The sequence below is a fragment of the Typha angustifolia genome, chromosome 13, assembly GCF_048772165.1.
Source record: "Typha angustifolia cultivar Huaian chromosome 13, ASM4877216v1, whole genome shotgun sequence".
Lineage (NCBI taxonomy): Eukaryota > Viridiplantae > Streptophyta > Magnoliopsida > Poales > Typhaceae > Typha > Typha angustifolia.
In genome coordinates, this window is record NC_133251.1 from 12,151,715 (window position 1) to 12,176,666 (window position 24,952).

The 24,952-nt window shown below is 35.4% G+C and overlaps 2 protein-coding genes and 1 non-coding gene across 3 annotated transcripts; 2 read left to right on the top strand and 1 right to left on the bottom strand.

The window, feature by feature from the left end:
* Positions 1 to 324: 324 nt before the first annotated feature.
* LOC140775204 (U6 spliceosomal RNA) lies at positions 325 to 432 on the top strand. The gene has a single exon (XR_012106694.1). It is a non-coding gene; the product is annotated as a U6 spliceosomal RNA (small nuclear RNA).
* Positions 433 to 5,148: 4,716 nt separating this feature from the next.
* LOC140774566 (serine/threonine-protein kinase RIPK-like) lies at positions 5,149 to 7,623 on the top strand. Its single transcript, XM_073117606.1, has 5 exons — positions 5,149 to 5,603; positions 5,699 to 5,834; positions 5,954 to 6,090; positions 6,646 to 6,769; positions 6,871 to 7,623. The coding sequence occupies exons 1-5, from the start codon at positions 5,208 to 5,210 to the stop codon at positions 7,410 to 7,412; spliced, it is 1,335 nt and encodes a 444-aa protein (XP_072973707.1). The 5' UTR covers positions 5,149 to 5,207; the 3' UTR covers positions 7,413 to 7,623.
* A 1,311-nt stretch (positions 7,624 to 8,934) lies between these two features.
* LOC140774824 (G-protein coupled receptor 1) lies at positions 8,935 to 21,435 on the bottom strand. The gene is made up of 9 exons (XM_073117961.1): positions 21,012 to 21,435; positions 18,806 to 18,837; positions 17,522 to 17,691; positions 13,872 to 13,966; positions 12,764 to 12,865; positions 12,555 to 12,611; positions 11,139 to 11,282; positions 9,644 to 9,714; positions 8,935 to 9,461 (listed from the first exon to the last, which is right to left on the bottom strand). The coding sequence occupies exons 1-9, from the start codon at positions 21,189 to 21,191 to the stop codon at positions 9,359 to 9,361; spliced, it is 954 nt and encodes a 317-aa protein (XP_072974062.1). The 5' UTR covers positions 21,192 to 21,435; the 3' UTR covers positions 8,935 to 9,358.
* Positions 21,436 to 24,952: the final 3,517 nt, after the last annotated feature.

The following is a 24,952-nucleotide window of genomic DNA, read 5'->3' on the forward strand; positions in this document are numbered from 1 at the left end:
TTGAATTAAAATCTAGTTCATATCTAATTTGTATCTGTATCAAGTTAAGATATTGGCCTAATTTGGATATGGTTTTACACTTTGGTAGCCATCTAATATTTGTTTCTGAATTAGATTAAAAATTGTTTATAGAAGATACAAGGAAGACTATGATTACCCCTCTACTTGTATTACACGCACAATGTTAAATGCCTTTAGATTCTTAATGGTGTATTATTGCTAAAGGCAACACAAATAATTAAAGAAATGAGTGAGACTGTGTTATTGCGTGATGCAAGTAGTGTTCAATGTAGCAAGGGTTGGTGCCCTATCAACATAGTCATAAGTTCTGCAAATAATTCAGAACATTTTGTTAAATTTGGAACGATACAGAGAAGACTAGCATGGCCCTTAAATTAGGATCACATGAATGGGGACGCATATTAGATATCTTAAAATTTAACACAAATAGCAAAAGAAAAAATTGTATTTTGGGGTTATACAAATAATATTAATGTTTTGAAAGACATCCATGTTATTGTGGGTAGTCTCTTTGATGTATAGTGCCTAAGTGATATGCGATTGTATATGCAGGCATCTATGTGGTCTAGCATTTTTAATATATAAAAAATAAAAAAAGGGAGAGAAAGATGGTCACCGGTAGAGAAAGAGAGAAAGGTGGAGAGTAGCGATGGGTGAGGCCACCATGGTTGTGGATAACGTGGTGATGTATGTTCAAGAGAGTGTGAGAGAGAGAGAGAGAGAGAGAGAGAGAGAGAGAGAGAGAGAGAGAGAGAGAGAGAGAGAGAGAGAGAGAGAGAGAAAGATGGCAGCATAGTTGTTGAGGAATAAATGAGAGGAAGAGAATGGTGGCGGTGGCGGTGGCTGAAGAGTGAGGCGAGAGAGAGAGAGAGAATGACAATGATATGAAAGAAAGACTATGAAAGGGAAAGAGTCGAAGTTAGAGAGACAAAGATAGAAAGATGAAGATTAGTGCCCCTTTGACATTAGTCATGAGTTTTGTCTATTAATTTTTTTAAAAATTATTTAATAAAATAAGAATGTTAAAGATCAGTATAGCCTTATACTAGGATCACACACACACGAGAGCCCATATTAGACATCCTAGAATGTTGAACGATACATCTTCTGCTAGAGTTTTGATTCCTCGTCTTGAGGGTTTTACCTGCCAAGTGGCTAGTTGGGGAGAGATGTTCTCCACTCGTAGAAATGTTCCCTTTCTTTTTCTCTCTTTTTCTTTTTTGTTTTCTTTTCTCTCCAAATCTTTGTCATCATCTTTCTCTTATCTTTCTTTGCCCACTTCTTTCCTCCTCCGCCACCATGCTGTTACAATTGACACACTACTTCGCTCCTCCCTTTCATAGATGAGACACTATCATTGCCTCCTTCCTCCTTTCCACTAAAAGTTTCTTTTTTTTTCTATTTTCTATTTGTGTTTTGTGTAGGTATACATGTTGGCTAGCTCGGATCCATTGTGATCATGACAAAATCGTATCCTTTCTTTCCTTCTAGTATAGTAGCTTAAGACAGAATTATTTGATTTTATTTCTGTGCGCCTTTTGGGCTTGATACAATAGTTTTTGTTGCTTCTCACCAAGTATTGAGGACTTCTTCAAACTATCCCCTATATTTCTCTGTATATCAAAATTACAAACATCTGTTAGGAACAATAATTTCTCTTACCTGGAAGCTTTTCTCAGCAGCAACAATAATAACAATAATAATAATAATAATAATAATAATAATAATAATAATAATAATAATGGATTTTAATAAATCACACCCTACATTTTGTCTAGTTTATTATTCGCAACCCGTCTTTGGGGATTTTATAACACGACCCCTCCTTTTTTCTATAATGTTCATTTAACACCCTAAGTTAACTTAACCTAACTATAATTAAACTGAATGATACCAAAAAGAGAATATTATGTTATAATCTACTATGTAATTTATAACATTCCTAAATTACCTTTGCACTTAACTCTAATTTTATTCATAACATGAACAATCATACTTGTTGCTTTTTCTCAAACCATGGAAAACATCATCTAAATGTCAAGCCAATCTTAGAGCTTCCAAACTCCAAGCCATGGAAATCTTAGAGCTCCCCAAACGCCAAGCCGATTTTGTTGCTTGCGATATCAAAGATGGGGAGGGAGATGAAGAAAAAAAAGGGTTTGAGCTAGAGAGATGAAGAAAAATAGGTAAAGTTTGGGGAAGCTTCTAAGGCTTGTGGATTTTAGGGGATTCTTATGGGTTGCGGGTTTTGATATTATAATTTTGTGAGGTAGGGTTTAGTTATAAATAAGAGGATTTAGATTTTGTGGAGTTAGGGTTTAGTTTGGAGAAGAAGGATTTTGTGGGGATTTAGGTTAGGTCAGAACTTTTTAAGGGTATTTTAGTAATCTTTAAACTAGGGTCACGTAAACTATATAATATAGTTAATATCAGTTAGCTAAAGTAACGTTGGGGTGTTAAATGAACATTATAGAAAAAATGAGGGGTCGCATTATAAAATCCCCAAAAACAGGGTACGAATTATAAAATAGGCAAAATGTAGAATGTGAATTGTAAAAATCCTTAATAATAATAAAAAAAAAACATTAATCATGAGTTTCTTCTATTAACTTAAAATATATATATATATATTGATAAGATTGGAGCCATTAAAGAAGCCAACCAGCATGGCCCTCATACGAGGACGGAGGATTACAAGCGCAAGAGCACGTGTTACTTTGGCCTACCAATAACGAAAGAAACAAATGTGATTTGGATACCATGTAGTACTAATATTATTTGATGTCGACTTTGTTTTTGTTTTTGTTTTAATTCCAATTTCAATTTCAATTTCAATTTAGGACGCCCAAATCCACTGCTTTCCTTGATAAGGAACGCCCAGATGACAAGAGAGAATTGGCTCATGGGCAATTGGGTATTTGATCCATACGTCTCTTTGTTATTATTATTATATCTAGAGACTTGTGATATAAATAATAATAACTGTTTGAATGAGATAGTAGTCTAGAATGCTACATAATATACTATTTGCAAGATAATATATTACAGTCGTATCAGAACCTTCCGCTGCTCTGCTCGACTTAGAAGCACATATTTTTGACCTTTTGAGCTCTTTTGGACTCTTAATTAGAAATAATAAACTCTTGAACCTTCTCTTATTCCATCTCATTTTTACCTCATGCTTTCATTGGTTTATGGAATACAAAAATAAAATAAAAATTATTCCCCTATTTTATTTGCCATCTAAATCTCCAACTCCGATCAATTCTTTACATATAAATAAAAATAACTATTTTTATTGACTTCTATCGTCGTCGTCATTATGGGACCGGACACGGGAGATAAGAAAATTCCCGTTGAAGAACAAATTTACGATAGAAAGATGTGAAATAGAAATTTCGAGAAAGTCTCGAACAAATTTCAACCGTAATCTTCTTCTCCAAGATTGTTCTCGTTGATCTTTCTTTTTCAATTAATTGGTAAGACGACAACAAAATCAAGAGAAATGAGAACACACTCCGAAAGGGTTTCTTGTATGATTTTTCTTCCCCATTGAAGAAGAACTCGCTTTCTTGTGGATAAAGATATTGCTTTCTTCCTTGTAAATTTTGCTCCCAGGCTGTGAGTGTCACCATAAGTGATCACGTAGACGTGCTCTAAGAGTCTAACTCAAACAATATTAAACATTAGAATTAACATCTTATATATTAAGTTTACTACCAGCATTTACCTGCGAATCTTTGCAGTACAATCCTTGTCTTTTGCATTTATTGTTTGAAAACTACGCTCGGTTGAATCTTAACCTTAAAATAAATCGAATATTTCTGTGTGTTTTGTTCGACAAGTGTATTCAAATTTGTAGTATTTTTAGATAATAAAAGCAACAAAAAAATAGGAGGTATTATTTATAATTAATGAGTGAGAGAGAGAGAGAGAGAGAGAGAGAGAGTTCTAAAATTCTTTTAGGAAAAAACTATCAGATAGTTTCGTTTTCAAACCATAGCCTTTGTTAGGTGGAACGAATTTGCAGGAAGAAATGACCCTGATTTGCCAAGAAGCTAAAATTACTGACCCTTATCTGTAAATATACTTAAAATGTCTTGCTTTCAAGAAATTGACATGTCATATGGTATCAAAAAGGAGTTGCATGCAAGCAAGCTCTTAATTTTCTTAAGGACTTGATCAGATAGAGATCATAAAAGACATCTACTGCTTATTATCTTCACAATTTATTATTTTGGTATGTCAAAACTTTTATTATCTTCAAAAATTCTACTCATCTTTGTGAATTCAAACTCATATAGTTTATTTTGAATCTTATATATTTATGGATTAATAATTACAATCAAACCTCTTAAACTTTTGCTCATTTTCATATATACACGCCTTATTTATTTTTTCGGACGCTCTAGCATTTTCAACTATCTCCCGCGTAGTTGACTTGTAGATAAAGTGTTAAATAATTATTTTACTCTCAATTTTTCTCTCTTTCATTTTCTAAAATTGATTGTGTGACAGTATAGAGTCGAAATGTCACAAGGAATAAACGAAGCGCGTTAATTATTTCTATTTGGATATGTTTCATTTGAGAGTAATTAGATAAAGGAATATTCCTTCAAAACAATATTCTGATATCCCTATCTAGGGAAGGGAAAATGGTTAACCTAGGGTCCATTAATGTTATTTTCCCTACTGTAATATCATATTAGGTGGTGGAACCCAAGAATGGTGTGGTTATGAGGCTAACGGAAGGATAATCCTAAATAAAAATGCCAAACACGTATGGGTTTATTATACTCAGGCAGTCTTTCTCCTTTAGCAAAGGAGATTGCAAGGAAGGTGGCCTATCAACTTCTGGTAAAACTGACCATGTGATCTTATTCAAATCAATCCTTCACACTGTATTGTTTTTAATTCAAAAAGATGAAGTCAACCGACCAATCCTACCCTCTCCCTCCGTTTTTTTCTGTTTTATTTGTTTTAAATTGGCCCACAGAAATTCTTCTGCACATTTGGAAAAAGTCAAGGGATCTTGGTGTAATTTCCCCCATGCTCCCTTTCCTTTCTTTGAGCCAACCACTATATATGCCAAGGTAGAGCGAAGGCAGTTCATCTGTGACCAATTGATCTTCCACCTACCAAGTGAATGCTTTGTGCTCATAATTGATTCAGAGACAAAGGAGAAGATGACAAAGAACAGTTCGTGGAAGGCATTCTTGACCGGATGCTGCTTAAGCCTCGATGAGAGCTCGGCAGCTGAATCCGAGGAGAAGAAGCAGTCCGGATGCAGCTCGAGCTCCCCTTCGAAGGTCTCCTTCTCAAGCCTTAGTAATTCCTCGAGACAACTCTCGCCTGAGGACTTGTCCCTGACGCTTGCCGGATCAAATCTCCATGCGTTCACTATCGCCGAACTGAAGGCCGTGACGAAGAACTTCACGATGACTAATTTCATCGGCTCCGGCGGTTTCGGGCCAGTCTACAAGGGGTTCGTCGACGACAAGCTGCGGCCGGGGCTGAAGGCGCAGCCGGTGGCGGTGAAGTACCTGGACTCGGAAGGGACTCAGGGCCACAGGGAATGGCTGGTAAGAGCTAACAACAAATGTCTAGATTTTGATGGTAGTTCGTTCATTGGATTTGAACAGTTTTTGATCTTGATGTTGGTGTAATTTTTGTGCAGGCTGAGGTGTTCTTTCTTGGGCAATTGAGGGATTTCCATCTGGTGAAGCTGATAGGTTACTGCTATGAGGATGAGCACAGGATGCTTGTCTATGAATACATGACCAGAGGAAGCCTGGAGAACCATCTCTTCAGAAGTAAGTCTAATTTTGTTTTCTAATTTTTTCTTTTCCCCACTTTTTAAGATTATATTGATGCAATTAAGATTGGGAAAGAAAGTTATTAAGCTTAAATTTGTTCTTGTGGATATATGCAGGGGTTCTTGATTGTTTACCATGGTCGACAAGATTAAAGATTGCAGTAGGAGCTGCAAAGGGATTGGCCTTTCTCCATGAGGCTGAGAAGCCAGTTATTTACCGCGATTTCAAAGCATCAAACATATTACTAGACTCGGTAAGTTTCAATCTCCAATATATATATATATATATATATTCTCCTATATCTAAATATGGCAAACTAGTGTTAAAGACTTTAGACTAGTATTAATAATATTATACTTGCAGTATGAGATTACCTACCTACTTGCTTGCTTCCATGTCAACGATAACTCATTGGCCTAGTCTTATCAGCAAAGTTTGACTCCCCCCATGTTTGAAGATTCTTAGAAAGTAGTCTTGTATGCCAACGAGAGTGATGGAGGCCAACTTGAGCACTCCTTTCTGATCCATCTGGAGAAGAATTAATTAATTAATGAATACTATCCGATAATCTGTGCTTTGCTGCTTAACCTCCTAATTCTTGGACTAGAAAAAGATGAGTCTAGGTAGGAAGATGTTGACAAGCATTTCTAACTCCGAAGTCAGCAATCTAACAATTAGTACAACTAGCAAAGCAACCTTTGCATCTCTGTAGGAAAGAATTCAGTAAGCTGCTACAAGAAAACAAAAACAAAAAATTCACATGTTTTCATTCTCTCAATGACTAAATTTTCTACTCTTGACACCACAGGACTACACTGCCAAGCTTTCGGATTTCGGGCTAGCGAAGGATGGCCCGCAAGGCGATGACACGCACGTCACGACGCGCATCATGGGCACGCACGGCTACGCCGCACCGGAGTATATCATGACCGGTAAGAATTATAGTCCTCTTCTGCACTGACAACTGATTCTGTTCATTTCCAGTTGCAAACTTGAAAACAAAGACGCCTAACCAAATGATCCTTGTATGCAGGTCATCTTACTACAAAGAGTGATGTATACAGTTTCGGAGTAGTACTACTTGAGCTACTGACCGGAAGACAGTGTGTCGATCGACACCGGCGTGGAAGAGAACAGAACTTGGTTGACTGGGCTAGGCCTTACCTGAAAAAGCCAGATAAATTATACAAGATTATGGATCCTAGCCTTGAATCCTTGTACTCTATGAAGGGTGCACAGAAGGCTGCTCAAGTAGCTTACCAGTGCTTGAGCCACGCCCAGAAATCGCGCCCTTGCATGAGAGACGTCGTCAAGGCCCTCGAGCCGCTTCTGGAGCTGAACGATGTGCCAACCGGCACGTTCGTCTACACATTTACCGCGGAAGACAGCAAGGAAGATGACAAGGAGAAGATTGATATCAAGCAGCAAGATCACAAGTACAGGCATAAGCAGAAGTATCCAAATTCAGCGATTCATGCTGAAAGCACCCTTCACAGGGAGAGGAATTGCTCCTACGCGAATAGCCTGAGGCAGCAGAGGAGCTCACCAAGCCGGCACCAGGAGAGAGGGGCATAGATTGCTGCAGATATCAACAACAATTTGGATGTAGAGATTTCTTGATAGCAAAATATGTTTGTTCATAAAAGAAAGACAACTTTTTTTCTTCTCCTTTTTTGATTCTTTGTAGTGTTTCATATTGAGAGCAGTATCACTGTAGCAGTATGATGTTAAGTCTTGTCTTGATACCGGGAAAAAAAATTATGCTCCCTGTTTATAGTTCGCAGAACTTGCTTCTACTTTGAAAATAATGCGAATAAAATAGAACATAAAGGCTGGATTTTGGGGGTCTGCTAGTGACAAAGAAATCACTGCAGAAAATGGGAACCACAATCAAATTAGAATTTGACATGCATCAGCACTTTGATCTTATTTTTCATGGGAGTTCAAATCAAGTATTAAAAAAAGCTAAAAGTCCATCCATTATGGATTACATCAGCACTTTGATCTTAAACTTTTCGTGTTAGATTGAATCCTCACATGTGACTCCCAACATTCTCCCCCTTGTATTTGTTTCATTGCATATTAATACTGAATAGGCTGTGAGTTGTTTGTGACCTCAACCTACATGAGGAACAAACAAATGTGGGAATGTTGACTCAAAGCTAGCATGCCTAACTAATGACAAAATAGCCTTCACCAAAGTGAAGTTCTAGAACCAATTAACAATTGAAACAGCAGTTAATATGCATATGTGGTGGACAGCATAACAACTTTGAAACCACTTCTAATATAGGAGGATCCATTATCATAATCAACAGAACATCTTTACCAAACTCATAGATGACTACCCGATAGATGATATTTGTGCTCCCAAAACCTGAGGGATGGCCTACATAATAAAAACAGATCAGGACTGGGTTGAAGTTTCCCTCCTGTGTTTTGTTTGGATCCTTTTCCTGTGGGCAAAATGGATATGACATTTCCTTCCTGGTAGTTGCGTTAGGCATCTCTTTGATGACAGCTGGGGAATATTTCTTTGATCAGAAACTTGGCGTCAAGGTATCTTCTGGAACCCTCAAAGCATGCAATATCAGTTTTGCTGCAAGTATCAATTGAACAGTGATTTAAATTACTAGCACGGTAACAGATGGCTGCAATTAGATGTCCTTGTTTTACAACCATTACTACAAAATTAGAGATTTTTGTCGTCTGGATTACTAGAAAGGAGTAGATTGTGCATCTCGGTATAGAAGCATTTGCAGTGCAACTTCCCGTTGTAAAATTACCCATGAGTAACCAAAGAGAGCATGTCCAGTGTAACTATTCCATGAGATAACCTGCAGTGAGTTCATATTGTTCTCTTCAGCAGTCTACGTTTTTACGCGCTCTTTTTCACACCATCAGATCTAATGGGCTTTTTTCCTAGATCATTTTAGACAGTATTAAAAAATGTGGCTAGCATCTAGTATAGAAACATACCAAACAGCTGCACAGTTAAAACAGCAGGCGCAGGGGATGCACAATAAATCACAGGAAGCAGGCAATGTTTTCCTGCATGATATTTGAAAAACTTAACAGTTTCTAAGATCGAGAATAACTCCGAAGATTGTAGTTGTTCCAAATATAAACGAAAGTAACAACTTGACAATGAAAGAGGAAAAGGAAAAAGAATGGCCTTAATACAGAAGTATACACCCCTCATTTGCTAACAAGTGCATTTGCTAGTAATTTCTCTGCCTCCAGATATCGTAAAGTTTTGCACAAGAAAACTCCTAAATTCCACTGATGTTGAGGAAAATGATACTTACAAAACTAGAATGAAGAGAGAAGATAAACGACAAACTTGATTACAAGGTGAGGTTTCTATTCAAGGAAAAAAATCAACTAATATGAAATCAAGGGAGCAGCAGTGGACTCGAAAGTCCAATTCTTCCTCTGGATCCTCTTGCTCCTCTTATAAACTTGAATATCTACAGGAAATGATGCCACACAATGGACTAACAGAGTACACCAGCATTTTACTATTTCTGGCCCTCAACAATAAGCGAGACAAGCTCATTTTCTTGTTGTCCTCTGGGTCGTAACCAAGTGGTATACATCCTTTTGAACCTCTCAGGTATCCACCTGGCAAATTACGAAATCCAATAATAAGAATTTAATGGCTACCTGATAATCAATCTTGAGCTCATCAGGGCACTCACGATTGTTTTCTACACTAAAGGAGAATCCAGATATTTTAATCAATTCATACACACTAACAAGGTAATTAACAAGCCTCTAATACTTCAGTCCTTGTCATAACTTACATTTCACTTCTTTCTGCAATCGCTTTTCGCACAGAAGAGTTAAGTCCATAAGCAATCGAATTAAATAGTCCCTATATTACAAAGAAATGGGACACTGTTAGCAATGAAAGAAAAAGCAAAGAGCACTAGCAGTAGTAATATCAAGACTCATGCTTTTCCACCTCCCAGTAAGGAATCTTAGGAGTTAGGACCTAAGGTGAACCTGTAGCTAGATAAATGTTAAATACTTTGCCAAAAATTTAACATAAACTCTCTAGTGTAGCTTATATTATTGTTTATTATCTATTTATATAGGATAAATGTATAAATTTCTATCAGTCCAAGAATTTGGATTTGCTACATGAATCCTAATCATTCGTAGAATCCAAGAATATCATAAAGACATAAACTACTAATAACATAAATATTAACAAAATTTAGATGTTATTGTTGGCATAAAGAGCTACTTAAACCAAAACCTGACTGAAACTCTAACATCCCATATACTGGCAGACCTTGGAAGCTCAATTATATACCATTTATGTAGAAAAACAGTAAGACAAGCTACTAATTAGTAAATTCATGATGCCACTAAATTATAATAGATGTTAGATACAGCACAAGCATTCATGGTTGATTGTTTATCCTTTTCTCAGTTTCGATAAGTATAATATATCATATACCATGATACTAATATGTAATATATTTAAGAGATTTTTACAAATCACACCATATATTTTACCTATTTTATGATTTACATCCCATCTTTGAGTCGACCAAGTTACTAAAATATTCTCACCATTTTTTCTCATTTTTTATATCCCTCCACTATTTTTCCCACCTGCCTCCTCCATCGTTATTGTTGCATCGCTGCCGCCGCCTTTTTTTATCTTCCTCCTTCCTCTTCCTCCTCATCTTTTTCTTCTTCTTTTTTTGGGAAGAAAAAAAAAGATGAAGACAGGGGTAATTTAAATATTTATAAATTATTTTATATATTATAATGAAATATTCTTTTTTTAGTACTGTTTAAGTTAACACAATGTATTACATAAAAATTATAGAGAAAAAAGAGGTGTCGGGTTATAAAATCTTCAAATACGGGGTGTGAATCACAAAGTAAGTAAAATATAAAGTGTGATTTGTAAAAATTCTTATATTTGAAGATGACGGAACAACCAAAAGGTTTTGGAAATTATCTCAATGATATTTGCTAAACATATAGAGAGCTCTGATAAGTTTCCCTTTTCTTTTCTCCCAGTAACTTTGCCTCATATAAGGCACATGTATCACAGAGTCCCATGAACTTAGCCTCAAATTCCAGAACAAATACATCTTAGGAAGCATCGGGAAAAGAATGCAATGAGGAAATAGACATGCTATTGCTCCTAGCTAAGATAAAGGGATATTGTTAAGGGCTGCGAGATAGAATGCAACCTATGAACATTGTCAATTATGCTAACTTTGGAACTTGTAAAAAAAAAAAAAGCAGAATTCCAAAAGTCTAGACAATATTTACCATAAGTCCTGCAAATCCAACATCTAGAAATGAAAGCCAGAAGATCTTATGGCCGGGATTTACAAAGTCATATACACGGTCGATTGTTCCAAAAGCCCAAGACCCTATTAAAATCAAAGGGTAGTAACCCCACCTATTAAATGCCTGCAAAGGGAAAAACAAATCAATCACCACCTTCAGAGGTGTTAAGATATACTTTGCTATTACTGGAACCTGGCAATTTTATGTCCTACTGTCTAAGAAAATATGTAAAATTGATCAAAATATGAACTGAACAAATTTAAGGATAAGAAAATTGAAATAGTTTTCATTTCACTTGCAGAAGCAACTGTATACAATATTCAGTAAGATTTAAGGAAAACTGCAATAAATATGAGACATTTGTGCATATGGTCAGACGGAAGCTTGTAAGAAATCTTACTGTATTAACTAAGCATTTACTCCCAAATATTTGGGGATGTAAGAGAGATAAGCTCAAGTTAATATTTCTGCATATCTTTTAAATCAATTACAGGGAAAAAAAAAACTGTCATGTGATGTAAAAGTTAGTGGACTAATTCAGGAGTATCACATTATTCACCACGCGCCCATCTTCAAATGCCTTGGTACAAGGTATGAAACTAGATATCTAAGCTCAAGATACAAACACAATGCCAAATTGCACTGGAATCCTGTTCTTACGAGAATGAAAGAAATAGCGTTGAAATCCTCAAGACTCGAGCAGCCTTGAAATTCCTTGACTTCATGTGTAATTAAAATGTCTCTCACTCAAATAGGATATTCAATGAGAAGATAACCAGAAAGGTTTTAGTGGAAGAAACTTCAGCCTACCTGAATAATAAACAAATGATCAACAAATCTTTCTCTTGGAACACTATGATTAAGAATGTATAACTGTTTTATCACAAGTCACAGTAACTATAAAAAGTAAAAGGTGGTCCGGAAGCTTCAAATAGATTTGTTTCAATAGATGTACAGTTTACTCATACTGGCCAAGCGCAAAATGTTTGAGAAAGTTTGGGCATAGCATGGCATGTGAGGCATCAAACCATCAGTAAGGCGAACTTTAGAGCTCAAGTAACACAAGCCATGCAGGAGTATTTTTATTAACCACATTAACATGGTTTACCAAAATTTTCTTTCTAATTTTAACTGTGTAATAAGAATGTCGTGACGATTACAAAGGTTGCAAAATTTCAGCAATGTTATCTCCATATAAGCCTATTTTATGGATTTGAAAGAATTGGACATCTCATGTTGGAAAAGAGTGTTTTAATAGTATGCCCTGTTATTCTCAACTTTTAAATTTATCAATTCATAGTTTCATACTGTGTTAGTCATTGAGCAATCCAATAGCGGCACAGAAATATGAATTCTGAAGAATGTCGAATACAATGAACTACAGTAAAAAATGACCTTCCTATCTGCTCTCGTGTCAAATTGGTTTGATCGATCACCCATTCCAACAGCCATCTGCAAGTTTGTTCAGGACACATGAGATTCATATCCTTAAAATGTCCAGGGAAAGAGCAGCATTCTCAAGCTTTTTCAATGATATAATATTCCAATAAGCAGTTGCAACTATGAAAGTATCATAAAACTGGCTGAAAGTAATGATAACATACCCGTGTCGCATTGTTTAACATGCGATTTACTTGAAAGTACGTAAACCCATTGTAAAGAATTGCACCCCAGAGTGGAACGTAAAATGTTATCAAGTGTGCTACCTGCAAAGAAGTAAAAGTGAAATCAGAGATAATAACATACTTTCCCTCAGCGTGTCTGATAAGTTATTGACATGAGAAAATGAAATTAGTAAGTTTATAAAAACCAAATGAGCAGTTAGACTAGCTAAGAATAAAGGTTTTAGCGGGGAATAAATAATGCAAATAGAAGTCAATAAAATAAATCTAATACTTATCACTTGATACTATCATATGTAGTTATAACTTTGTACATGAAAAACTTAACTTTAGAAAGAGGTCAAGAACCTTAAAAAAACCAATTTTTGGATCCAATAACAAATCTGTTTATGTGGTCACAGATATTCGGAAGCAGGTTGCATACTGGTGAGAAAGAGCAGAACATGCATGTTAACAGGAGTAGACTTGACTTCTTGTGGTTTTCAGATGATTCTGATCACCAAGATTACTGAGATACAACATGCACAACTCCTAATCTATGTTGTCATCATTAATGCTGCTATCGGGCGAATTTTTATTTACTACAGCTACACAACTTCACATATGCAACTTACACTAATTATGCAAGGAATTTGGGGCATTGATTATGGTCACATTTCAATTTTTAAATAAACAAGAACAAGAAGATGAAGCAGTAAACATGCCTAAGGAACCTTTCTACGTTTTCTTATCACTTATATCTGGTTTGTTTAAACTTTCAAAGTAAACAGATTTCCCCCACCACTTCGTTATCAAACATCCACCTACACACTAGAGACAGCCAATCTTGCATGTCATCCTCCAAAGTCCAATCTAAGAAAAAAAAAGATAATGATACAAAACATATTTGTTCATGAAAGTATATACATAACAGCAACTTGGCAAATTTAAAGCAAAAATATCAAATGTAACCAAAGTATAAACATGGGAAACAAATGCTTAGCACCACTGCTATTCACTAGTATCATTCAGAAAGAAAATACTTTCAGAATATTTTATTTCAGCATCCTTTAAGAGGTTATCATTTGAAATAAGTCACCACATTTTACACCTTCCCAGTGCTTGCAAGTTCAATCCAACACCAAGCACCTGGTCGTCCATAGTCACTGCCTATAGAGCGTATAATAGTCATCACTAGTGAGGTCCCTGCAATAGGACAATTAACATTTAGACATGAAGGCATCACAAAACCTACTTTTAAAACTTAAACAATATAGAATAATAACAATAATGATAATGATAATAATAATAATAATAATAATAATAATAATAATAATAATAATAATAATAATAATAATAATTAAAATAATAATAACTGAATCCTTCACCACATTCAATTTACTATGTAATTGCTTGCAAATTCAGCATTCCCTTGATAAGTAGCTACTCAGAAACAAAACATTGTAAGTAATAATAGGAAAATATCAACCTTCTGCAGCAGTTGAAACCATAGCTATCTAAATAATCAACAATTGTCACATCTTTGAAATTAATTATGATCATTCTGGCAGCAACTAATTTGACAAGTCTAGTACCACTATTGATATAGGAATGATACATCCCTATCAAAACAAATTATATTTGATTCCAAGTTTATCTAGGAATCATATTTGATTCTGAGTTTATCTATGAATTACACTTGATTCAGAGTTTATCCAGGAGTTGTATTTGATCCCTATAAATAGGGATGGAACATTTGTGTTCATTCAATATTTCTATACAATTTTGCTCTTTCTCTTTGAAATTTCAAAAGAATTTATGAGTCATTATCCTTTAGAGATATTTTAATCTCTAGTCGTCGCCTTTGTACTAGCCCTTGCGTTAATTGGTATTAGAGCAGACGTCTCTTATTCCAATGGTAAATGACAATATTGTAGGCACCCACCCCATTAATGAAGATCATGGAGTGCCGACCCTCTAGACAGAGGTTCACAATCTTGAAGGCGCCCTATGAGATGTTCAACAGACATTCAACAATTTGTGAACTGAGATAACCCAGAAACCAAACAGAAACTGAGTACAGGTCGGCGAGAATCTACCTCGTGGTCAATCGGTACAGGTGCGCGACCCTCCCCCTCAAAAAAGGCATTAGGCCTACCAGGAATCATCTGACAAAGAAGACAAAGGCTCAACCTTTGACGAGTTCGAAGAAGACAAAGGCTCAGCCTTCCTGCACCCGAGCGTGATCGGGTAACCAAGTTCGGGTCATAACACTAGACTATAAATGGTAAAGCATATGGCATACAAGCTAAAAGGCGGAGCTTCTGCATGGTGGGAGCAATTACAATGCTACTGCATGCGACAAGCGAAATGCAAGTCACCACATGGCATAAGGTGAAGAAATTCTAGCAAGATCGATTCCTTCCGACTACGAGCAGATGTCAATCAATATCAAAATTGTCGACAGGGACTTCAGACAATGACCAAATGTACAGATGAATTCAACCATCTCAATGCCCAAAATAATCTTTCAAAGATGGAGAACCAACAGATGGCAAGATACGTCGGAGGTTTGAAGCTAACTATCCGAGATCAAGTAGATGTATATCCAATATGGAGCTTATCTGAGGCTACAAACTAAGCTTTAAAGCTTGAGGTGCAAATGGCACAAGGGACGAACCAGTTCTAGTCGGTGAGTCGAACGGCTTCCACACACCTCGCCTTCAACAAAGCAAAACATTGTTGAGGTAATGGCCACTTCAAATCAGCTGCCACTAGCATAAACAACCAGAGGAGGAGGAAGCTCCAACAAGCAGTCAATGACACCAAGGGGCAGCAACAACCCTTATGAGAAGTCGTTGCCAATAAAGTGCTACATATGTCATGAGGCCCGATTTCAACCTAACAAGTGTCTGAAGTGAAAATCGATCAATATGGTCGAACCCACTAATGAAGAAGGGGTAGTATACCAAGGTCACGGCAAAGAAGATGAGCAAGTTGAGGACGACGACATTGCAGTGACAGAGCATGACCAAGGGACTCCAACATCCTTTGTAGTTCAGTGCATATTGTTCGTTCCAAAAGTGAGGGGATATCGCAGTGCCATAATATCTTCAAGACCAGTTGCACAATCAATAAAATAGTGCACAACGTGATCATTGACAGTGGCAACAGTGAGAACATCGTCTCCTCTGCACTAGTCCATGCAATCGAATTGCAGACAGATAAACACCAATCTCCTATCAAGATTGGGTGAATCAAGAAGAAAGCAGAAACCAAGAAAGCAGAAACCAAGATAGATAAGGTGTGCAGGGTGCCACTGTCAATCGAATGATATTACAAGGACAAGGTGGTGTGCAACGTAGTCAACATGGATGCATGACATGTGCTACTCAAGCATCCATGGAAACATGACACAGACGTGACATACAGGGGCTGAGATAACAGTTACCTATTTTGATGGCAAGGTAAAAACATTCTACTAGTGTTAATGAGTGAAAGATCTACTCCTAAGCTTCTAAAGTGGAGGGGAATTCTTTTCTCACTATAATAAAGGAGCAATTAGTGGAGGATCTCAAGGAGACTAACAATGTTGGTCGACTAAGTTGGTGGACGAGGCTCTTCTTATTGGTGGAGTAACAAGCAAATGTGTCCAAGTATCAACTCAAAGGCGAGTTGTGTTCAAGTGGAGGGCACTGATACATGGACAAGATGTCCCTATCAAAACATATGTTAGTTGGAATTGGAATCTTTTATTTATTTAGTAGTTTGGTTAGTTTTGGTTTGTTTTGAGTTTATCTATTATATTTGATTCTGAGTTTATTTAGGAGTTGTATTTGATCCCTATAAATAGGATTGAACCATTACGTTATTATTCATTCAATATTTCTATAAAATTTTCCTCTCTTTGAAAGTTTCTGAAGGATTTCCATGTCATTATCCTTTAGAGATATTTTAATCTCTAGTAGTCCCCTACATCAACTATGCCAAAGTAGCAACTCAGAAGAGATATGAAGTGTGCAAGATTAATTTGATAATGAAAGCACTCATGTCAGATGGAGAAGAGTTATGCCGTGCATGAAAAAAAAATTATTGTTTTGATCATACATGACTATAAGCATTTCATTATTATTGTAAGGAAATGATACATGAACATCTGGGTGGCTTGAGCATAAAGGCTTCTAAAGGAACTTCCTTTCAACGAACACTAAGAAGGCAAAAGCTGGACATCTAAATACTAGGCTCCATGCAGGGCCTAGGGAGGGAAAGTGGACATAGTTCTACCCTTGCTAGGAGATTTGTGAGAACTTGCACCACCAAGGTGCATGGGTAATGCATTAATCATCACACTGATGATGTCCTCAATCAGAGTGCAAGAACTATAATCTCTTATTGTATGGCATTACAAAACCAACCAGCAGAAATTGGATCGTAATAAGATAAATGATATCATTTCTCTGTTGAAGGAGACTATGGATTCAAGTTCCATGAGACTTTCAAGAACTGACAAAATTGTCATGGAATGTTAGGCCTTTTGAACTATTCTTGTTTAATATATCTTAGTTGATAACACATTCCATATTTATAAACATCAGAATTTCACTAAGACAAACACAATATGTCATGAAACATCTATTCTAAATTGTGAAGAAAAAGATAAATCAAATCTCAGAGAAAAGAAATATGATCATATAGTTCATACTGTGCTGAAGTGATTGATGAGAAAAACCGAGCTATTTTGAGTAGTAAACAGAAGCATACCCCACACATATAAGTGAAAAATGGAATCAAACTCTTCAACATCTGTTTTGTGTTTAACAACTGTACGATGAAGAGTGAATGCTATTGTCGTAGTCCACAAAAAGGATGCCACACAAAAGAAGTGTGCACTATAGTCTTGAGCATAGCAGAAAAATCCACTTGTTGGATCCCTGCAAGATCAAATAAGGATGCCATATCAATTAAAGAATCTCCATTTTGAAGCATAATTATCACATAACAGTCACAGCAAGAACCAATAGATAATGATTGATAACATGAAGTCCATCTATATATATGGTCACAGTAAGAAGTCAATTGAACTTCCACAGACAACGGGGCATGGATATTTTTCTATCTTTGCTGCTACAGTCACCGAGGAATAGAGATAGAGAGGGCAGGAGAGAGAGAGAGAGAGAAAGATGGTAGTTGGAGAGTGAGGGAGATACTAGAGATAGGGAGGAATGGGCAATTTTTCTTTTTTCCTGACATTTTTTCTTAATTTTTTAGATCTTTCCCTCATTTATAACAATTTTTGTATTTATATCATTAGAAAAAAAGTCTAATACCGAGAAAGTTGATAAGGTCAGCGCGTATTGTTTTCCGGACGGCTAATCATGATACTAATATTTGGAACCTTGGAAACAACGGTGGGTAATTCTGAAAGAAAAGCTTCATGACAACCAAGAAACCAATTCATTAAGAATAATTTTACTTCAAACAGTTGCATGAAATTCCTACTGCTATAGAATAATAGTGGGCTTTATCCCAATCTAGTTTGTCCTTGCAGTTCAAAATATAATTGGGCAAGAATATACCGTAAGCAGAATAAAAAGATTCAAACTTAAAATAAGAAGGTTGCACTTAACCAAATATTTCTGACCTTTAACAAGCTATTCACTGAAGCAAAATGTCAATCAATTAGCAAGTAAAATTTATTGGCCACCCAACGAGTGGTTGTGTCCTGATTAATAATAAGAGCAGAAAGAAATTAAAATATGAAATAAGCTATCTGATGGTCTGATTGATCAGACAATGAGACGATATATATATATATATTCCTAGAAAGCCTTCAAACTGTCGCCATCAACCTTAACTAGAGAGACCTCAGTCGTCGATAAACCAAAAAGAAAGACATTGTCCTTTGCCACAAAAATCGAGTGGTAAGCAAGCAAGGCAGAATTTCAGCATGGCAATCCCAACTACCGACAGAAACATAAATATATCTAAATTTATAGATTGATAACATCAAAAGAGTAAACCAACAGTGAATTGAAAGAAGCATACCCCACTATGGTGAAGAGGCTGCAAAACATATCCTGCAAGATAAAGAGCATCTTATCAGATATGATATTCCATGCAGGAGTTGGAAAAATAAAGAGCAAAGTGCAAATAAAACATTGTTCAGAGCTCTAAAAAATGTTAGAAAGGACCAAGACCAAATGCATCATAACTAAACTGAAAAGAAATATGAATCTTCCAAGGAGTTTTATATAAGGCAGTGATTTGCAAGCAATTAGTGCTTATATCATTTCTAAATATAAAGATATACCTACAATTTGCAATAGGCTTCCGTTTTATCAAAAAAACATGTCAAAAGTTTGTTGGAACATGATCATATCTGAAAATTGTAAGGAATGAAAAGAAACATGCATCTTCCAAGGAGTTTCATATGAACCACAGCAAGAATAACATCTGATCAGAAAATACAATATAGACTGGATAAAGAAAAGTATATGACTTGGTTAATCTATTGCACAGGTTGATGCTATGAACATGGCAACTGTAAGATTACTTTTTCCAAAAAATATCATCATCCAAATAACTCCAGAAACATGGGTCCAACTAGAGCCCAGCCCAAAAAGGCACCCGAAGAATATGATGCTTTTATATCTGTTTCCCAACAAGCTGCCAACTGAATTTTACCTCTCCAGAGATGGAGCTGAAGTCCAGAAAAGATAAAAAGGCAAGCAAGCGGTAGACTGTCATGAGGCCTATAGCAAGGAAATTTTGTGCCACCAACATCGATTAGCACAAAAAGGCATGTGTCCTTCCAATGGAATATGGCCTAGCACCAACCAATGTACCCCCCTAATGTAATACAGAGCTTCAAAACATGCCCTATTGTCCATGATTATCATGTCGTGAATTAGAATCTATGGATATGATATCTAGAGATGATTCTGAGACACTGAGATTTGTATAATTTCATATAGTTAATTATTCTCATTTCTTACTCTTAATTGTACCTCTAATCTGATTTAGAAAATTATGGTGTTTAATTGTAAATTACAACAATGATGTAATAATTACCTTTGATCTATATAGAGTTGGTAGATACTTGAAGGAAGATCATGTAGATCTACCTCATATCAACAAACTCCCGTCAGTCTGAAATGAAAATTTTAGATAGCGGACGTATATGTCTGTGTGTGCATGTTGTGACAGATTAATACTGCAACGGAAGACAGTAATACCTATGGTGTACACGACTACAAAATATAACTATTTACACAGTATGTTACTGTAAAAACCTTACGTCTAATTTGATTAGACCCTTCTATAATCATATTGAATTGATGTGCCAGAATATGCCGGAGCATGACAAGTCAAGCCAGTGAAACTGGAACCATTGAAGGTCTGTACTTGTCATGCCAGCCACTGACTGATATTGATGAATGCTATAAGACAAGAATACTTGGTCTGCAGGACTATTTAGCAAGTAGGTCCAACTCTCCAAAGTTCCTCCAAACATGGAAGATTCTAGAAAAAAGAAAAAAGAATATAGATTTTGATACAGGAAGTTTTCCTAATCCATTGAGCACAAACATGCCAAAGAGCTAGATGCAGAAGAATAAATACATATGCAACATTAGAAGATATAAAAAGATAACATGTGTGATAATTACAGATGAATTGGAGGAAGAGAATAGAGGTGGCATCCACTTAGGTAAGAAACTGGTCACACACAAAGAACACATCAAATGTTATTACTAGTAAATAAGTCAAATAAAAGATCTGCACTAACATAACAAAATATTTATGAACAAGTTTTCAAGAGAAACAACTATCCATGACATAAAATCCTATTTATGGAGAGAATTTTATTAAAAACATTAAGGACAACGATATTGTCAGTTAGAAGTCACAATTTTCTGTCTCGGATAGATAATCCACTAGAAGTCCTAAAGATCACAATGCAGGATTTGAAATTGATAAAAGTCCAGACCTTTTAGGACATTATGGCACAGAATGCAACCAACTGTTGAATCTAAATTTATGTTATTTGGCGTTTCCACTTACATCTCACTAACACCAAACATCAATTCTCTGGTAAAGTAATCCAGAACCGGCACTTACGGAATCGATAACAACTAAATCTATCATTAGTAGTCCCCAAATATCACAATCTCATCCAAGAAACCTAAGCAGATAAAAACGAAAAGGTAGAATGAGATCTAAGTGAGCAAGGCGCGCAAGAGAGAGAGATTACAGAGAGGGCAAGGAAGAAGACGAGCTTGAAGGAGAACTTGTGGAGCTCCTTGAAGAGGAGGTAGCAGATCACGATGAATCCCGACCCAGCAAGGGAGAGCGCCGCCGCTCCCGTGCTCACCGCCGCCAGGACGCGGCGGTCCGCCACGGTCAGACTCGCCGCCGCCGACGGCGACTTCATAGGCTAAGATCGCCGGATCTCACCTCTCGTTTGTTCTCTTCTTTAGTACAAGAAAGAGAACGAGAGACAGAGTTGCAGTTAACGGGGCGCAACGGACCCGCTCATTTTAGCAGAGGAGATTTGCGAACCCTTATCACCTTAAGGCCTTATTATGATCGATGTCTCATTGGGACTTTTGGAGGAAAAGAGAAGAGATTTGAGACCGGCACTGCCTTTGAGTTTGCTCTTCGCTTCTCGCCTCTTGATTGAATTTGGCTTCAAAACTAGTCTAGTTTATCTTATTTTTCTTGTATCTTGAATAAGGTATTTTAAATTATTTTAGAAATATAAATGTAAAATAGTTGGATGGATAGAGAGGGGAGAGAAAAAATGGGTCTAAGCGGAACAACTCTAGTAGAATTGTCATGAATTCAACTCCAATTCCAAATAATATTATGGGAAAATTATTGGTGGTTGGTAGTTTGATGGCTTGGCTCGATTCGATTGATAGCTCAGTAGTGTGATTAGCTTGGAGGAACAGCTTGACAAACACAACGACTTAAAGCAAATATCAGCGAGCTAAAAGCTTGGTGAAGCCTAAGTACCTTAATATCCAATCCTTTATCCAGCTTTCAAGCTCATAAATGATTAAAAAAAAGGGGGGGTTAAGCATGAGGGATTTGCATAAAAAATTATTTTAGTTTTTAAAATAAAAAAATGGGCCCTCATGTGTTGTGTATACCATCTGTATTTGTATTATAAAAAAGGGTTCATTTAGTATAAAAATAAAATGTATTTAGTTTCAAGAGCTTAATCTTGTCATTACTAATAAAAAGTAAAAACTTCCTTATGCAAATAGCTCATTTAAGTAGGTTGCTCTTAATGTTATTTTAATTGAAACTGGTGTTTAAATACAAATACAAAACTGATTTAGTGTTTACTAAACTGGTTTAAGAAAAAAAAAACTTAAATTCAATCTAATAATAGTAAGACTGAGCTCTTGAAGACTGAGTGCTTATATTTTACATTCTAAATGCATATATTTTTTTATAATGAGAGTAAAAATTAAATTTGGAAAAAAGAAACAAATGGTAGACTATCAGAAAGGCTATTTGAAAGATTGATTAATGTTTCATTCACAGGCCCACTTTAGAAAACTTAGTGGGCCTCAGGTCCATTTCGCTTAATATGAATTATTTAAAAAATAAGAACTTAACGGTGTTTTACTAAATCGTGATCCCTTCAACCAATGAGCACCATCTCATTGCCATGAATCTAAGTATATAATCTAGTTGTCATTTTCAATGAAACAGAAGCAAGTTGATAAAAAATAAAAATAAAAATAAAAATGAGGTCCTCATATTTGTACTTTTGTAGAGCAATAAGGTGATAAAATAGTTGTGTGCTAGACAACCCATAATTGTATATTAGCTTACTAAAAATTAAAGCTGATACTGATATTAAATAATCAATTGACTCAAAAACTTAAGTTATTATGTAATAAACTAATAATACATATTATACTTTTAACAACAGCTTATAATCTATATTTGTCACAGTAATTCTTTGATTCATGAATTATTCAAGTAATCAGTGTACTAAGTAGATTTAGAATGATTCCTTTTGTTTTTTTTCCCTTTAGAGAATAATAATATTTAATTAAATTATTGCGCATAATAAAAGTTCATTAGTGATTCATAAATTATTGCATAGAGCTTCTATATCCTACTCAAAATATTAGATGAGCTTTAAGATGAATAACACATTCATACTAACTATGCGTATATATTCAGCATTTCTCTTTTATATATATTTTATAAATAATTAAATAAGATTTAGCTTTTGATGCTTGGATTATGCTCAAAAGAGAATACTAAAAAGTAAGATTTAGCAAATGCAATTGGAGCCATTTGATTCTTGCAATTAATGTGTTAGCGTATATGCAAAGATGCACCAAAATTGAATTTCAATCTAGATTAGATTAGACAACAACTGATGTGTTAGCGTGTATTTAATAACACACAACTGGATCCCTTGTTGGATTTCACTCAAGGACATCTCTCCTCGGGAGGAGGGAGTGGTAAGTTATACCTCACTACCTCCCCTTTTGAGGTTATATGTTATTTTAATCCTCTTCACTCTTTGATAGACTTTCCTCATCTCTAATTAGCATTGAGGGATGGAGTTGGATTTTGCTCCCAACCTTGGGTTAGTGTTTGCCTATCATTTTACTTGACCTATTGTTTGTATAATAATTTCTTTCCTTCTGTCTTATATTTTCTTATTGTATTTTTTGTTGGAGAACTCTTACCCTAGTTGTGTTGGCTTTCCTCTTTGTTAGAGAAAATCTTCTCGATGTAGGTTGCTCTCATATTAGGGCATTCAAATATTATTAGTCAGGCAGTAACGCCTTGATGGAAGTTAGTCTCATATTTGGCATTCAACCGCCCAAACTCAATTCTAGAAGTCCTCAAAAACTAGTACACAGCTAATTCTAAATAAGCATACTCGACCTAACAAACCCAATGTCTCCCATGAGGTGACCCGATCGAGCCGGATTATATTATTACATTATAGTAGGAAGAATCTATACTATCTCTCATAGATTTTTTTTTGTTTTTTATCATTGGTTTATATTTTTCATATTATCTATTCAATGAACACAGTATTTTAAAATATTTTTGTTAGTTATCTAATTATTTAGAATCAAAAAATTTAAATAATTTTTATGTATTTTTTGCAGTCTCTGGTTGTATGATTTTGTTTTGTTCTGCAATAGAGTTTGGGTGTTATAGTTTTTTTTTTCTTCAATTGAGTTCCAAGTGGGTGATTTTCGATTCTCATATTTTTGTGAATTCTTAGAACCGTGTCTTGGACTGCTAGACTGACGAAACCTACAGGCTAACTCGGGGTCTTTTGCTCTTAGGAATCTATTAAGTCGTTCTTCATTTAAATATTATGTTGTGCCCCCCGGGCTTAATCCTCTAGATTAAATTATAGTGTTGTCTATTGTTAGGCCGAGTGTAGAGCTTGTGTCAAAGAGTCATCGCTCTTTCTCCTCTACTCTTTGTGTATAAGGCTTTATTGTTGTAAAAATTGGATGTTAATGAATTACCTTAGCCTACGGTTTAAACATAGGGGGTACTACATATAGGTATAAACATATATGATATAAGTTATCGAGCCAAGGATTGAATTAAAATAATTTTTATTTCAAGCTGATTTTGAGCTCAAGCCTTAATCGATTAGTAAGCAATTTCAAATTTGAATCAAGTCAAATCTAAATGAAGTTTGATTAAATTTGAAGTGAATCAGCCTAGAATCAAGCTTGAATAAGATTTGATTAAGTAGTGAATATATTAGATATAGTAATGAAAAAAATTATATTTTATTCTCATGTGGTTAGGTTTAGATTCAATTCACCCTACTATAGTTTTATTTGTGTTACTTTACTTTTTTGTGATTTAGACTAAAGTGCAATCAATTTTTTCTATTAATTTGACTAAACACGAGTCGAATTTGAAAATACTTATTAGAGCCAAAATTATAAAAAGCTGGATAAGCTTCCAATGCATCTAAATTAATACACGATCAAATTTCATATGACAGATATAAACAAAAACATACATTTGACGCGTCAAAGAGCTTATTCAATTATTGACAACTTTGTCTCTAATAAATAACGTCAAATTTAACATGTGTTTAGTCAAATATGATGGAAAACATAACAATTTTAGTTTAAATATAATTATAAGATAATAAAGTAGTACAAATAAAACTAC